At 41.0% G+C, this 16,736-nt stretch overlaps 1 protein-coding gene across 1 annotated transcript in view; it reads left to right on the top strand.

Annotated features, from left to right (window-relative positions):
- Il23r (interleukin 23 receptor) overlaps positions 1–16,736 on the top strand; it is a 73,007-nt gene that overhangs the window by 3,745 nt on the left and 52,526 nt on the right. Inside the window, exons 3-5 of the mRNA XM_021191222.1 lie at positions 2,000–2,296; positions 9,310–9,433; positions 14,433–14,593. Of these exons, the coding sequence (XP_021046881.1) occupies positions 2,000–2,296; positions 9,310–9,433; positions 14,433–14,593 (582 nt within the window). The remainder of the gene's footprint in view (positions 1–1,999; positions 2,297–9,309; positions 9,434–14,432; positions 14,594–16,736) is intronic.

The raw sequence follows: 16,736 nt of genomic DNA, 5'->3' as shown, positions 1-16,736 counted from the left end.
TCTCTCTCTCTCTCTCTCTCTCTCTCTGTGTGTGTGTGTGTGTGTGTGTGTGTGTATGTGCGTGCGTGCGTGTGCATGTGCGTGTGTGTGTGTGTGTGTGTGTGTGTGTGTTCTGCTCAAGACAGCTTTTGAGAATGTTCTCTGTGTTCTGCTCTGCTTGAGACAGTTTTCTCTTGCTATTCTAAAAACACTCTGGATGGCTCATCTCTTACAGACCAAAAGCCCAGTCTTTTATCAATTCAGCCTTAACCTCAGGTTCCTTTTTGATTATTCCACAAATCAGAATCCCACAACCCCAGCCCCTTGATTCTTAGAAAGGGGAAGCAAGCACAACACAGTCAATAAAGTAGTTGGGTGGGACCTTACCCTGACAGTACCATTCTGACCACACCTGGACTTAAATTAGCGCTGTCCCCAGCTAACCTTGAAGTCAAGATTCAACCTGCCTTTTGTAAGATTAAACAAAAAATCTAAACTGGGTAGGATCTTGCCTTGCAACAACCACTCCTTATATCTCTTTATCCCCTTCCTTTGTATCTTTCTGACAAGCTGGCTCATAGTGCAGCTGTCTCTGTGAAGGTCCTTATACAATTCATATTTCATCCTTGTATTTTGCATAGTTGAGAAATTACATATTTTCGAACTCATGTTTTCACCATTTTGCTGAGACATAGACATGGCCATGTCCCCTGGACTTGTGATATCTCTGATTATCATTGGGTCATTAACCTTGGCAGAGAGGATATTCCTTGAAGGAGGAGCATGAAAACATGTACACTATTTTACAAACAAGCCTTACATGCACAGCAACCATCAACACTCATGGAGGCCCATGCTTTGATGGCTGGCTCTGCTCTATGGGCAGGAAACCATGTCACATTGTCCCTTACACATGGCAAGGCAGGACTCAGCACCTGGTCTATTCCTGTCAATAATGTTGTAACTATTTTACTACTATTTCCACATTTAAACATTTTCAACTTATGTGTAACTATTATTTAAACAAAAAGAAATCTTCAATTACATAAGTTTTGTATTCCAAGGACAAGGGCCTTTTAAAAATCCAATACTCATCTTTATTCTTATCGTAATAAGATTTAAATATATTTTAATACAAATATTTCCAGTAAAAGATAGAACAGATTTCATAAAACTTGTGGGGTTTTTTTTAGGTAAGAATTTTATTTTATTAATACTGCATTCCATTTGACTATATGACTGACTTTACTGTTGGGGAGACTGGTGAAACTGTATCTCAAGGCAACCATTGCCACTGAGCTTTGAGTTAGTTGTGACATGAAATAAACACACCCATTGTATTATGTTTGCGTCATAGACATACATAATTTAAAATAAAAATATTAACATGGAAATTATTGCTGCTAACAATTTTCAATATTTCTCATTGATTCACCCATTATTTGCTTCTTTCCAATGCTGAGCTTTTATAAATCATCTTGTCTTTAAACTTGCTTTTAAATTCAGCAATGCATCATGTTTCCTCTTTATTATTAATTTAGTATTGAATTTTATGTGGTTATTAAGCATTATCTTTTTTCATTGTAAGAGTAAAGATATGATCATTTTAGTCACACTATGGTAAAAGTAGATTTTGTCTCAAATAAACAAAAACACTCCACACCCCCACAAACAAGATACTGGATGAATATCAAGATAGCAGAGATTGACTGAGTATCAAAAGGATGGAATTAGATTCTGCAATGCCAGGTACTACTTTGAGTCTCATCTTTGAAAAAGTGCTGTACTTTCATAATGCCTCCGTTTCCCCCTGAAAATGGAAGAGGAAATTACGTTTGCTCTCTGACAATGAGAAAAGCTGAAAGGCTGCATCCTGCCAAAACATGAAGAAAACATACAGCAATTTTTCAATTATCACTTAGTTATTGAAAGAATGAGTTTTACGTGCAGTAGCATATTCTTCTCTAAATCTCTTACAATATTTTGCATACAATTGATTATTTCATGTGTTTGTTTCCAGGAATCACAAGCATAAACTGCTCTGGTAACATGTGGGTTGAGCCTGGTGAAATTTTTCAGATGGGTATGAATGTTTCTATATATTGCCAAGAAGCCCTTAAGCACTGCCGACCAAGGAATCTTTACTTTTATAAAAATGGCTTCAAAGAAGAATTTGATATCACAAGGATTAATAGAACCACAGCTCGGATTTGGTATAAAGGCTTTTCGGAACCTCATGCCTATATGCATTGCACTGCTGAATGTCCTGGTCATTTTCAAGAGACACTTATTTGTGGGAAAGACATTTCTTCTGGACGTAAGTACTATAGAATATCCTAATGGTTAACTGATAGTTGCTAGGCTCTTACATAAAAATGGAGACAAATCAACATAGTTTATGTATCAGATCGGTTTGAAACTGGCACTCAACTCAAATGTCTACAGAGTCATGTTGGTGAACTATGAGTTATAGGGACTGGCGAGGCTTGTACATAGAAGAAAGATCAGGGCTCACTGGGACAGCCACCACTGGGCTCTTAGGGCCCAGTATGTCTTGATCTGCTGAGTTTTCAAAAGAAGACAGAAGTGTGGAGGTTTGAAGTGAACATTAAAATTTTTGAACATTGCAAATACCCGCCAGAGAACAATTTTCCCCACTAGCCTGCGTGAACACAGTCTATGTGAAAGGCAGCAGCCCTTTAGCTGAGATGCTGCTCTTAGCTAAGAATAATAGTGGGTACCTATAATCCAGCTCTCTGAATGAGGAGGAAGGAGGATAGTGAATTCCTGGTCAACTTGAGCCTAGACAACAACAGAATGTTTAAACGATGATCTTTTCATCTAATTGTTATTTGGCTTCTGTTGGTGTGTTGATTTACCAAATTAATCTCATTAATTTTTAGGCTAGCTGATTCTGTTAGAAGATTTTTGAAGCCAAGATTCAGGGTGCATTTCAAAATTACCTCTGTGTCCTCTCTATGGTCCCAGTGAGTAATCTTAAGCAATTTGTTTAGCTGACCTCAACCTCCATTTTGTGGAATAAAAGTACCTGTAAGCACCCTATTTCAAAACTTTTTGAATGTATATTAAAAACTTTATGGTATTTAGTGTTGAATTCTTATAAATGCATGTTTTTGATAAAACATATGGAAATTCAACAGATAGGCATGGTGGTTTCCACCTTTGATCCCAGCCTATGGGAGTTGGAGGTTTGCCTATTCTATATCAGGAATTCCAGGCCAGCCAGGGTTACATAGAGAGATTCTATTTCAATAAACAAACAAGTAAACATACACAGGGAGATTCTCATACAATCTTCTGTTTCTTGTCCCATAGACCCTGTTATGAGTTACCACTACTATCATTATTAAGAAAATTTTAGTCAAATCAATCTCAACACATACTAAATCAGTTTGTATTCACAATATTCTGAAGGTGTGTAAGTTCCTGTACTGATTTGTACAAATATCTATGGACCTTTTGTTTTTTTATATGTCTATGCGTCTGTGATTGCATGTGTGTGTGTGTGTGTGTGTGTGTGTGTGTGTGTGTGTGTGTGTGTGTGTGTGTATGCATGTGGGTGCAGAGGCCAGAGATAAAACTTGGACATTATCCTCAAGGAATCTTTCACCTTGGTTTTCAAGACCTGGCCTCATACCATGATCTGAAGCTCACCAAATTAGTCTGGCTGGCCAGGGAGCCTTGGGAATCCTTTCTCCACCTGCCCAGTGCTGGGATTACAAGTTTATGGCACAATGCCAGGCATGTTATGCGGATGCTAGGGAGGATCCCATGATTGCACAGCAAACACTTTGCTTACTGAGCCAGCTCCTTGTCCACTCTTCACTGTTTTAAAGCAGAGAGTCATTCTCCAGTACATCTGTGCCGTTGGGGCTCACAGATCAGAAGAGCTCCCTTTCCCCATACTTTTGATAATATTGTATGAAGTTCTTGCTTCTTCCTTGGTTTCAGATCATAGATAAGAAGAGTCAGACCGGACCCCACTACCACTCGGCTTTAAGACTGGCCACCTGAAAACTAAGAGATTTTCTTGTTCTATAAAAAGGCCACTGTCCTACTTAACTCCAGGCAGCTGACAAAGCATGCATGTTTTTCAAATGAGATAGCTGTAGGATGAGGTGGAGAGTTGGAGAAAAGAATGAGTAGGTTTGAGCTGGGCGTGGTGGCACACGCCTTTAATCCCAGCACTCGGGAGGCAGAGGCAGGTGGATTTCTGAGTTCGAGGCCAGCCTGGTCTACAAAATGAGTTCCAGGACAGCCAGGGCTATACAGAGAAACCCTGTCTTGAAAAACCAAAAAAAAAAAAAAAGAGTAGGTTTTAGACTTTAATAATGACTTGCTATCTGTGCTTTACATTACTGAACTCAACAGTAAAGGGTGCCTACATTGTGAAAACCAAACCATAAGCAGATACTTCATCTGATGTATGAAGTCTTGCCACCTTGTTCATATCACCCCTCACTATGTCAGTGCTTCACTGTTTCCCCTTTGGGAATGGACATGCTGAGTGGACATGCTATGCAATTTCTTCAGAGGGATAATGAGCCATCTCCACAACTTTAGGGATAGGTGAGTTGTTAGCTTAAGTATGAGAGGGGAAAATGATCTAAAATAAGTATCACTTCTTTTAAAAGGAAAAATAAGCCAGCAACTTTGGTTTTCAGTTCCATCTCCTATTTACAGTTCCCGAGTCAAAGAGCCCCTCATCCTGTGAACAGACAGGTGTTGTGATGGAGAGAGTAAGCAGGTGATTTTATAAGACAAGAAATCGAAACAGCTACCACCATGTTACTGAACCATTAAGATGGGATATTGTTGAGGCTCCTATTTTCAGGGAAACGTGACCAAAAAATTTCAGTTTGTCACTGAGCACCTGTCCCTTCTTTTTAAATTTAAATTGCTAGTTTGTTTTCCAAGTGAAGCACCTTCATCCAAAACAACACCAAATGTGATTTTACAAATTTTCCTTAATGTTGGAATGCAGGTGACTGATAGCTTGTTGCCACCCTCCTGCTGTTGGTTGAGGGGTTTCTGTGGAGAGCCATGCTGTGTTTCATGTCAGAGTGCTCCCCTTCCAGGACAGCCTGAGAGAAACATTCATCCTCCACCCTCACTCTTTCCATCCTTAATTTGCAAGATGTAATTCCTCACAGTAATCTCGAGTTATGAGTGTGCAAACCCAACTGCCAGGCAAGAATTTACTCAGACCCCTGGGTTCAAGCTCAAAGTGCTTTGGGGCTGAGTTCTTGGCAAACTTCCTTCCTATTAACTAGGTCAAGAAAGGGGCCTTTGGGGGTTTTGTGGTGTTCTCGAAAGCACTTTGCTTTCACTGGGCTGCTGGGATACAGGATATTTGTTCTGTGAGCTTTGTGATGCCAAGTAGTCAGCACTGTCTTGAACAGTGATTGCAGGCGCCTTGACGCATCATGAAAGGTGGAAAGCAAGTGAGTCAGTGCTTTCCCTGAAACATCCAGGTATTTCAAAGTCTCTCATGAGCCATTTCTTAAATACCACTATCATCTTTTCCACTATAGTCCACAATCTTAAACGCTCCTTAGATTCTGGTCTCTGCTTAAATGAGAGCATATTATGGGAAATTTGTCCAAGTAGGGGGTCATTGAAAAGTGTCAAATTAAACAAACCGTGTAAGGTAATACTTTCACTTAACCATTTACTTAAATTTTTAAGCATTTTTTACCTTAAATTTTTTCCAGTCTTTGACTTTCACTCTTGGTGATAAAAGAATTCTTATCCACTTAACTCCTTAAAGATTTATCTCCAGAGTTGCTCCCTGTGTGGAAAGCCTTGCCTGAACCCTCCTGCAGTTGCTTAGTAATCTTCACCTGAAACATTACGACCTTCGCCAGCTTAACTCTTGTCATTGCCATCTTTTTAATTGCCATTCCATTCATGGGATAAACTTCAGTGGTTGTTTTACATATGTACCAAAAAAATACGCTAAGCACTAGAAATACAAAGTAAAGAGGACCACAGACCCAGCCCCTTCAAAAGATCTCAGTGGCAAAAAATTTTGGGTTAGGCTGAATTAATAACTCTCCTGGTAAATGATCAGGGAGATTTGTTTTTGAATCAAGGAGCATTTTAATAAGTGTAGAGAGATGAGATAGGTATGAGAGAACAAAATCTTAATCCTCTCTGTGCATTCAGGAAGTGGGCAGCCAGTTTTATTCTTGGATACTTATAACCCAGCATCAGATCTAACAATGGGATGTTCCTCCGGTGACTTTTCTCTAGCTCTTTACTGTGCATCCCACTAACATCCATTGCTCACTTACACACATGCAGATTTGTCACTTTTGTCTTTTACAGAGTTCATGCCAACCACTCACTTACACTCCCGACCATTTGCTTCATGGAGAATAGTGTGAAACAGAGTCCAGGAAGTTGACATTTAACTTCTGTGATTTTTCAGATTAACAGGGTTCTCTGCCTAAAACCAAAGGGGAAAGTAGCAAAACTGAAACACCCATGGAGCCCAGGAGCCCAGCATCCTACCCATGATATAATCCCACTATTAGAATCCACATGCTCTCACTACCCAGAGTACAGAATGATGTAAAAGTACTCTTGTCATGCTTGCCTTCTTCAAGTTCTAATGAAATTTAAAAGATTTCCTTCGATGTGCAGTGGTGCACATGCCTTTAATTCCAACATTTGGGAAGCAGAGGCGGGTGGATTTCTGAGTTCGAGGCCAGCCTGGTTTACAGAGTGAGTTCCAGGACAGCCAGGGCTACACAGAGAAACCCTGTGTCAAAAAACCAAAGTGGGAGGGGGGAATCCTTCACCTTGTGGGAACACAACTTACTCATTGGAGCTTAATGCTACCCCTCACCAGACTCTTACTCTTACAAAGCACTTTCATGTAACAATCACTGCTTGAAAGTAGCTATTAAAGAGACAATTGAGGTGTGTGTGTGTGTGTGTGTGTGTGTGTGTGTGTGTGTGTGTGTGTAAACTATAAGAGGGCACAGGGTGTTTTCCTCTGTCACTCTTTTTCCTTCGAGACAGAGTCTCTCTCTCTCAACCCAGGACTCACATTTTCTTGGCTATGCTGAATGAAGGTCAACAAGTCACAGTTATTCTCCCGTTTCTGCTTCTCCCAGAGCTGGGTTAACAGATATGCATATCATGCATGCCTAGCTCATTACATGGGTGCTAGGATCTAAGCTCTAGGCTACATAATTGTCCCGAAAATACTCTTGAACCACTCAGGCATCTCTATAATCCCGAACACAGATTTCAGTAGTAAAGTTGATTACATTCAACACACAAAAATTAAAAAGCTTTCGTTGAGCAAAACTAGACATGCCTGTCAAGCCCAGGAGCCCCTCACTCTGCTCAAGACATAACCCATCTTAACCACTGGGAAGGTGTCTTTGGGGTTTCTATATTTATCCTTCTCATTTTCTCTAATGAAGAAGCTACACTATATCACTTTGTTACATACTTTTAAAATCAGTTTATCCTATGTTCATTATTTAGTAATACATTTCTAATGACTTGTGCACAGGACCTACTTACTGACATCCTTGCACTGGGCTAGCGTAGAGAGGGAAGCTGAGGAAAGTGATGTTTCTTATAGGGGAAAAATGCTAACAGACAAAAAAAATGAGGCTATGAAGAGGAAAAACTGAACAGGGGTGGGTGAGTGGGAGTGTGGGCAAGGATGTGGGAAAGAGAGAGTGCCTTGAAATCGTTCTCTGAATAACAACCCTAAAAAGAAAACGACTTTTGATGTGGTGATGGTAAAACGTGCATAGTATAACCCACTTATTTTTGCCACATTTAGGGGCTTGTTTCAGTGGTGTTCACTGAACTGGCTTATCTACTCTCGGCACTCTCTTGTTAGAACTCTTCTTGTCAAAGAAAACTATCTCACTCGTAGACTTTCACACACACCCTATTCACACAGGGTGCCACCACCACCATTCTACCTCTTGTTTTATGAATCTGACTATTTTTGACACCTCTTATAAAGGGAATCATGCAGTCTTTTGTGTCTGACTTAACATAGTTGAAAGTTTCCTTCTTCTTACTGCTAAATACTAGTTCTTCTGCATGTGCATAGCTAACTTTCAAAGGGAAAAGTAGACTGTATTGTCCATAAGAGGAAATAGTCTTCCTGGGCAATAGAAAAAAGCTAAAGAATCTTTCACAGAGCCTAGCCCTGAAGCGGGATGTAAGAAGAGAATCAACTGCTGCTCAGAAATAATGATGTAATTCTGATGGGACAGTATGGAGCTTTCCAGGTAGAAAGTCACTGTCACTTTAACAATGGTGGCCTTGGTAGAACTGTGCAAACTAAATTCTGAGTAAGCCAGAGGGGCTGGAGAGATGGCTCAGTTGGTAAAGTGCTTGCCATGAAAGTATGCAGACCTGCATTTGGATCTCCAGCACTGATATATAGCAGTCAGGCAGGGTGATGCCTCCCTTTAATCCCAGCACTGGAGAGGCAGAGACAGGAGAATTCTGAGGGCTTGCTGGTCTACCAGACCAGCCAATCAGTGAACTTCAGATTCAGTATGAATCTGTGCCTCAAAATAAACAAACAAAAACGATAGCAACAAGAAATCAAAAAAGTGTGAGGGGTTTTAGAGATGGTTCAGTGGTTAAGAGCACATACTATCTTGTGTAAGTCCCAAGTTTGGTTCCTACAACCCACATAGGACAATTTACAATAGCCTGGAATTCCAGCTCTAGAGGATTTAACATCCTCTTCTAGCCTCCAGAGATGCTTGTACTCATCACATACTCCCACACAAACATACACAGTTAAAAATAAGAGAAATATTTTAAAAAATAATATGAAAAGTAATAAAGGAAGATACTGAATGGGCTTCTGGTCTCCACATGCACCAGAATGAGAACACACATAAGTATACAAACACAGAATATATATATACACACACACATACACACACACACACACACACACATACCATACACATGTGTCCATACAATAATAATTTCTTAACGTCTAGCTTAAAAAGAAAGGTGGAATGGTAGCTGAGGGGAGATAGAATTGGAGACACAGAGGGAGACTTTCTTGATTTGGATGAGAGGAACCTGAGCTTGTTAACATCCGCACAGGAGAAGAAACTATAGGAAAATATACTGTGGGGAGGAACAAAGATTGGTGTCAAAGTTGACTACACTGTAAGGCAGAGGTAGTGGAATGAGGAGCCCATGGGTTCTCAGTGCCAAGAGGCCTAGTTTCCCTATGAAACTGACAGTTTAACAGCTAGCTACTTTATCAAAAGCAGCTCTTAGTGATTCATTTTGTTGCAGATCCACCAGATGCCCCCAGCAATCTGACATGTGTCATTTATGAATACTCAGGCAACATGACTTGCACCTGGAACACTGGGAAGCCCACCTACATAGATACCAAGTATATTGTGCATGTGAAGAGGTAGGTTCTATAGCACTATCAAACATGCATTCTATTCCAGAGTGGATCCAGCAGAGACCAAGACCTGCCTCAAATCTGAGACACCTGCCTTGGCTAGGGAACTTAAAATCACTCCTGTGACATTACCATTTTCTGCTTCATGGGACAACAAACTCTCTGACTTCCCATCCTTTTCTCTTGGTATCAGGAGCCTAATGGAGGCTCAGTCCACTTTAAACTGTTACCTAAATTTACTCCCTATTCTCCTTTGAGGATCAGCATAATGTACTTAGTCCCTCAAAATTTCCATTCTTTATCTTTAAAGTGGACCCCCAAAATCCATGCTTGTTCTAATTTACTGAGTGATTCTGGCTTTTAACTCGTATGATGATTCCAGGTCTTAAGGCAGGAAGTTCAGGGGAAATATTAATGGTTAATCATGACCTTTGAGTTTTAATTCTAATTTAGGGGCTACAACTCTAGCTGAATGGAAACTGAAGTTTCAGATAGGAAAAGTGGTGAGTCTCCTCCTCCATGGCTCTGGGCAGAACCATGCATCTGTCCATTCTGTCCAGACAGAAACCTGGCAGAAGGCATTTCAGAGGAACCTTACTGCTGCCACCCAATGCTATATGCCTTTTGCTTCTAAATGACTTCAGAGAGGTTGGATGGCTCTCAGCCTCCTGTGTAATGAAGGCAATTATTAAAGCAATGATGAAATAAGAGCTACCTTAGTCCATTTATGTTACTATAACAAAATACGAGCAACTGGCTGATTGATAAGAAACAGAAATTTATTGCATATAGGCCAGAGGCTTAGAAGTTTGAGATGAAAATTCCAGTAGAGTCTGCCAAAAGCTATTTCCCATAAGCAGTATCTTCTGCAAGGCCTCCCATGAATGGTGAAAAACCCACTCCTCATAAGGAATTAGCATCATCCTTGAGTGTGAAGCCCTCATTACTTCACCACCATCTAAGAGCTCAGCCACTTAAGACTCTTGCACTAAAGGCTAAATCTTACATATGAAAATGACCCAGGGGCTGGTGAGATGGCTCAGTGGGTAAGAGCACCCGACTGCTCTTCCAAAGGTGCAGAGTTCAAATCCCAGCAACCACATGGTGGCTCACAACCANCCTTAACAAAAGCTGACTCCCTCTTCTGGAGTGTCTGAAGACAGCTACAGTGTACTTACATATATAATAAATAAATAAATCTTTTTTTAAAAAATTTAAAAAAAAAGAAAAGAAAAGAAAAGAAAAGAAAAGAAAATGACCTATTGCTGAGACCCATTGCTAGGTCTCAGCATGTGAATTTGGAAGGACATCAATCAGACTATTTATATCAAAGGTTATTAGAATATTGTGTTGCACTCAAAATTAACTACATAAGTTGGTGTGTTTTATCTTATACCAAGCCTGATTTATATAAGAGAAAAAAAGATTAATAAAGCAATAACAGTCACGTACAGAGTAGTATATACAATTTGTTTTCAGGTTATTTTGTACAAATCTAGAAAATTATGTTGGATGTGTTCTAATAGAAAAGATTAATGTTATAGCTATTGAACAAAGATATTCCAAAATTTCAGGGAAAAATCTAAAATCTAACCCTTCTGGTCCTGAGTACATGTGATAGGAAGTTACTTTAGATTAAACTCTTGCAAACCCAACCTGTATTTTGAATTGATGGAGTCCAGATCAATGTAACTGCATCATATCTTAAAAAAGATGCAATGGGGCCGGAACTGTGGCTCAGCGGTTAAATTATTCCAGAATACTCAAAGGTGAATCTCAGAAGCCTTGTCAGATGGCTTGTAAATGTCTGTAAATTCAGATCTCTATGGGCACATGCTCACACATACCTACATGCATGCACACATAATAAATACTATATAATAATAAATTCTTTAAGAAGAAATAAGCATTGGAAAGTTATAGCAAATGGATGTCTTCTTCTAGCCAATTCAATGTGCACTTTCCAGTAAGCACAAACACATATCATCTTTAATCTCATGAGAAATACAGTAGTGAGTTGAAAAAAAAAATGTTTAAGAGAAACCTGTCCCTCTGACAAACTGCCCAAGGGCCTTCTTCCTCCAAGTAAAAGTTGAGTTACACCAAATGCTTGAGAGCAAGGTGGGAAGCATGCAGCAGGCAAAAGGCCTGTGCAGACCTGACCCCAGGGTATTTCCACTTAGCCAAACAGCAAGAGATCCTCATAGGCAAAGTTTCACTTCCAACTCATGTGCTTCTTTCTATGCTGCAGTAAGACCACACTGACTGTAAAAGCCTGTCACTCTGGCCCACCTGCTTGTTCCGCAGAAGAGTGGCAATCTTTCAGGGGTAGGGCCTTGTTAAACAGGACTGAGTCTGTTCATTCAAGAACTCTCGTCCTCCCTGGCTCTGTAGTGATGCCCCCACTACACAGAGTTTTGTGTTGTTTTGCTGTCTATCACAGGTGCTGTTGGAAAAGAGACTGACCTCTGTTACTAATATCTATTTACTGTTGGCCCCAATGTCTTCAGCAGATCCTTATAAATAGGCATTTTATCTGTGAAACTCAGCAGTGTCTCAGGGTGACTTCTGCTTGTTAATAGCTGTTGAAAAGAAATGAATTAATTGAGCCCTCAAGGTACCTCAGCAGTTGGGTGGAAATCCTTGCCTCCTCCAATCCTGACAACCCGAGTTTGACTCCTGAGAACCACACGGTGGAAGGAGAGAACTGAAGTCTAAAGTTGTCCTCTGATCACCATATCTTGGTATTTGTACCTGAGCGTATACACGTAGGCTAAACACATAACAAACAAAAAATAATTTCAACAAGTTTTAGGACAGGTAATGAATGAATGATAGGCCTCCATCCTATACCAGCCAAGCCAATTCAGCAAATATTTATTTCCTGTTTCAGAACTTCCAGGCATTTGGTAAATCCTAGAAACTAAAGGAGGAGAAAGATATCAACAAGTACGACAATGCATCCAGTACTTCCTCTTAGACGTCCAAAGTGAACATAAACCAACACCAGGCTCTGCTCCCACCTTGCTTCCAGCAGGCTGTCAGGCTTGGAGATAAGCATTTTTAACTGTTGAGCCCTATCTTGTAACCTGCAGCTCTCCTCATGCTGTTTGGGTCACATCCTTAGTAACCCATGTATTTATCCTTATAAGACTAGAGGTCTCAGTATGTGTGGTAAAAAAATTAGCCACAAACCAGTTAAGAATGTGAATGTGGTTTTCTCTAACTGGAAAATAGTCAAAAGTGTCCCACTTAACACTTACGCTTACCATAAGCATAGTCGCAGCTGTCTTGCTTTCATGATTGAATTCTTATTTCACACAGGTTAGCCTATTTTCCAATAAGTTCTCTATTGATATTCTTATGACTCCTCTTATTTCAGAAAGAATATAAGCCACATATGTAAATATATAAGCCCAAGACATAATTTAACTTCAGATACAAACTATATATACACACTGACAATCCCCAGCACTTTGGAGGTCAAAGCAAGGGGATTAAGAGTTCAAAGCCAGCCTGAGATACAGTCTTAATTTTTTTTATTTCATTTATATTTGTAAAAGTGACATTATAAATGCCTTTTCACTTGCTATAACTTAATGAGTCCTCTACTAGGTACTAAGCCATCTATCTACTCCTGGCTTTTTCTCGTCATGCATCTACCTTCATTCATGATCACAGATGTCATCTTTTCCTGTTTCAGAGGTGAATAAATCAAAGGGTATCAAGGCTAAGTAAATTGTCTCAGTCTCATAATGTATAAAGGGTCCTAGCCAGGAGCCGAACCTCTGTCTGTCTCTAAGACCCATGCTTTGTACGGTTGGCCAACGTGATAGATACTTCTTACATCACCCCACCCACATGGTGCTCATGATGCCCTTGCTGCTGGTGAAAGGCAAGAGGCAGTGCGGGAAAGCTCTGGCACTTAAGGCCTAAGTTACTAGAGATACATTATTTAGTCCATTCACCTGTAGCATGTCCCCAGTGACTGTCAGTCTGAGTGAGACTTCCTATGGCAGAACAACGTTTCTGTAGTATTTTAATTCATGAAAGTATTATTTTTTATTTTTATTTTTATTTTTTTGGCTAGAGCCTAAAGCTAGTTCTTCATATCTGTGTTCATGCAGCATGTCATTCACATCAAATTCTGATTCTCATACTTGTGTCTCTGAGAGCACGCCACATGAATCAAGTTCTGATTCTTGCTAAGGTATTATGAAGCTACAGAAACTCGGGAGTTGCTAAACAGGCAAGTAGTAATAAGGAGCCTAGAATGTAACCCTAAGCATGAAATAGCTGTAACTTTAACCCTTCCTTATGATCTCATGAAAGAAAGCAGTCTCCTGGAAGAAAAGCAATTGATGGTGTCAGATTTAAGAAAAAAAAAAATCTGGCCAGTGTTTGACTCAACTCAGAAGCTCAAACACCCCCTGTAACTGGTACAGTAAAGTGAAGGTGTAGGTAACTCCCCCAACACCCATCCCGATGAAGAGTAATGTGCAGATCTATGAAGTATTTCTTTTTCTCAGAAATAAGAATTTCGGGGCTGGAATGTGACTCAGTTAATAGAAGACTTTCTGGCATGCACAAATCCCAGGTTCAGCCGCCAACTCTGAATAAACTGGGTGCCGAACACATTCTTGTAATACAACACTCAGGAGAATCAGAAGTACAGGGTCATCCTCAATGATAAACGAAGTTTAAAAGCCAGCTGGAGCTACAGGAAACCCTGTCTCAGGAAAGGAAAAAGCCATGCATAGTACCACACTCTTCTAATCCCAGAATTTAGGAGGCAGAACCAAGCAGATCTCTGTGAGTTTGAGGCCAGCACTTGCCTCATTTGAATTTGCTTTTAAAAATTCAGATCAAATGAAGTTTGGTTCTTTTTGTTTGTTTGTTTTAGTAACAGGTCAAGTTCTAAAATCAGGTGAAAACCATAGCATTCCAAGTTTCTGGGGCAAGGGAACAAAATAAATCTAGTCTGTGGTTGTTTCTTTGTTTGTAGTTTGGAGACAGAAGAAGAACAACAATATCTTGCCTCAAGCTATGTTAACATCTCCACTGACTCATTGCAAGGCAGCAGGAAGTATTTGGTATGGGTCCAAGCTGTCAATACCCTAGGCATGGAGAACTCACAACAACTACAAGTCCATCTGGATGATATAGGTAAGAAGTGAAAGGGACTACACATCTTTTACTACAAACAACTAATTTGCATTGATGGTATCACACAGTCTACCTTTGAACAAAGGACACCTAGAGTTCTTGCAGATTATAAGCAATCATTTTTTCCCGTTATTCTGCCAGGAGGGGCAGCTCTACAATTGGACATCGTTCCAGTCTTATCTCTAGATGGTTGTGATTTTACTTTTTTTTTTTTTTTTAGAACTTGGCTCCCAAAAGCCAGAGAGACATGAAATCCACCTTAAAATAACTTGTCACCTTTCAAGAGCAGATAGGAAGAAACGAGGCTTGTGCTCAGATATGATGAATCTGTTGTAAAAGGCATGGCTTGTGAAAAGATTTGTGTCTGGGAGGGTTGTTTTCAAGTACTTAGAGATTGCTCAGAATTGTATAGACATCTCTAACTTCATCAACCAGAAAAGTGTTAGCATGTTTTGTTTGAGATATTTTAGAGCTTGTCTTTTAAAGCTTATAATATTAAATATTTCTATTTAATATTATAATCTACACTATTCTTTTTAGTTTTTATCTCTCTGACAAGTTTTTGTTTCTTTGTTTTTTCGAGACAGGGTTTCTCTGTATAGCCCTGGCTGTCCTGGAACTCACTTTGTAGACCAAGCTGGCCTCGAACTCTGAAATCCACCTGCCTCTGCCTCCCAAGTGCTGGGATTAAAGGCGTGTGCCACCAAGTTTTGTAATATGCCAGCATGATGCAGCAGGAAGGGGTGCTGTAGCGCTTTTGTGGGCCCATGCTGAGGCATCCCTTCCGCCCAAGGTTCCAACCATACATTGGGTCTAGTATAAAATGAAGTTTGTGGCATGAGAAGGGGGTGTGGGGAAGAAAGGGGACAGAGGTACAGAAAGAGGAAAAAGAAAGAAGAGGCCAGCTAAGTAGGAACACGTGGGGAGAGGTTCCTCAATCTCAAAGAATGAAGTCAGCAAAGTCAACATGCAGAGAGACTGAGAGGTAGCAGAGAGAGGAAAGGTAGAGAGATTGGGGAAGAGGTGGGGGCAGGAGGGGACCGAAGACCTGGCCTCCTGGTTCTCCCAGCATCCCTCAGTCCTTACCTGGCATACCTGGTCTCGAACCCTGAATTTTCCAGCTCAGGGGCTGGGCTGCCATTCCTCCAGAGGCTGTTCCCTATATAATCCACACACTTGACGCGATCGCATGCTCTCTCTCTATCCCTCTCTTCCTCTTTCCTTCTCCTCCTCCTCCTGGTCCTCCTCTTCCTCTTCCTCTTCCTCTTCCTCTTCCTCTTCCTCCCCCTCCCCCTCCTCTCCCCCTCCCTCTCCTCCTCCTCCTCCTCCTCTTCCTTTTCTCTGTTTGAGCGCCCTTTCTCCCCACTCCTTACTTGGGGTCAGTGAACTCTTCCCCCCCCCGCCCCCCCAGCAGCTTCCCAATAAATCTGCCTATAATATGTTCTAATCTGCCTTGAAATGGTTCATTTCACCAGCGGAGAAATAACCTTTATCAGTAACCAAAATGTCGAGATTATATATGGAAGAGCCTGTGGGAAAAAGGCACCCCTGCCTCTTGGCTGGAACGTTCAGAGTAGGAGGCAGGATATGCCAGCCATACCCTATTATATGTTAGAGGCTGAAGGATGTTCGTAGAACCTGGAGGCCAGGTCAGCTTTGATACGTTAAATAAGCACCTCAGCCCAGTGTCCTGGGTTTGAGACTTAACAGGCAAGAGGATGGCAAGGATGGGGATGACAAGGGATTGCTGGAGGCAAGCTTGTCACCCGCCTCTGTGATTACTTGTGGGTCCACGGGGAGCACAGGGGGAACCAGAGACACTCACAAAGGTGGATAGCTCCTGCTCTATAGCTGGAGCCCATAACAGTGGGCAGGAGGAGGAAGCTGGAGGCAGGCATAAGGTCAGAAATCTCTGAATTTACAGGTGTGAAAGGATTGCAAAGGGTGGGGAGCATGGGTTGGTACAAAGATTAGAAGCCTGCTCGCCCACACAGGCAGAGGACAAAAGTTGCTGCCAGGGAAGCCCAAGGAGAGTGCAGGCACCGCAGCTTATGATCTCACAGGTAGGGTCTTTCTTTACTAACTTGGGTTCTCTCTCTCTCTCTCTCTCTCTCTCTCTCTCTCTCTCTCTCTCTCTCTCACT

Source organism: Mus pahari, chromosome 2 (assembly GCF_900095145.1).
Source record: "Mus pahari chromosome 2, PAHARI_EIJ_v1.1, whole genome shotgun sequence".
Lineage (NCBI taxonomy): Eukaryota > Metazoa > Chordata > Mammalia > Rodentia > Muridae > Mus > Mus pahari.
This window is presented reverse-complemented; position numbering and strand designations above follow the sequence as displayed.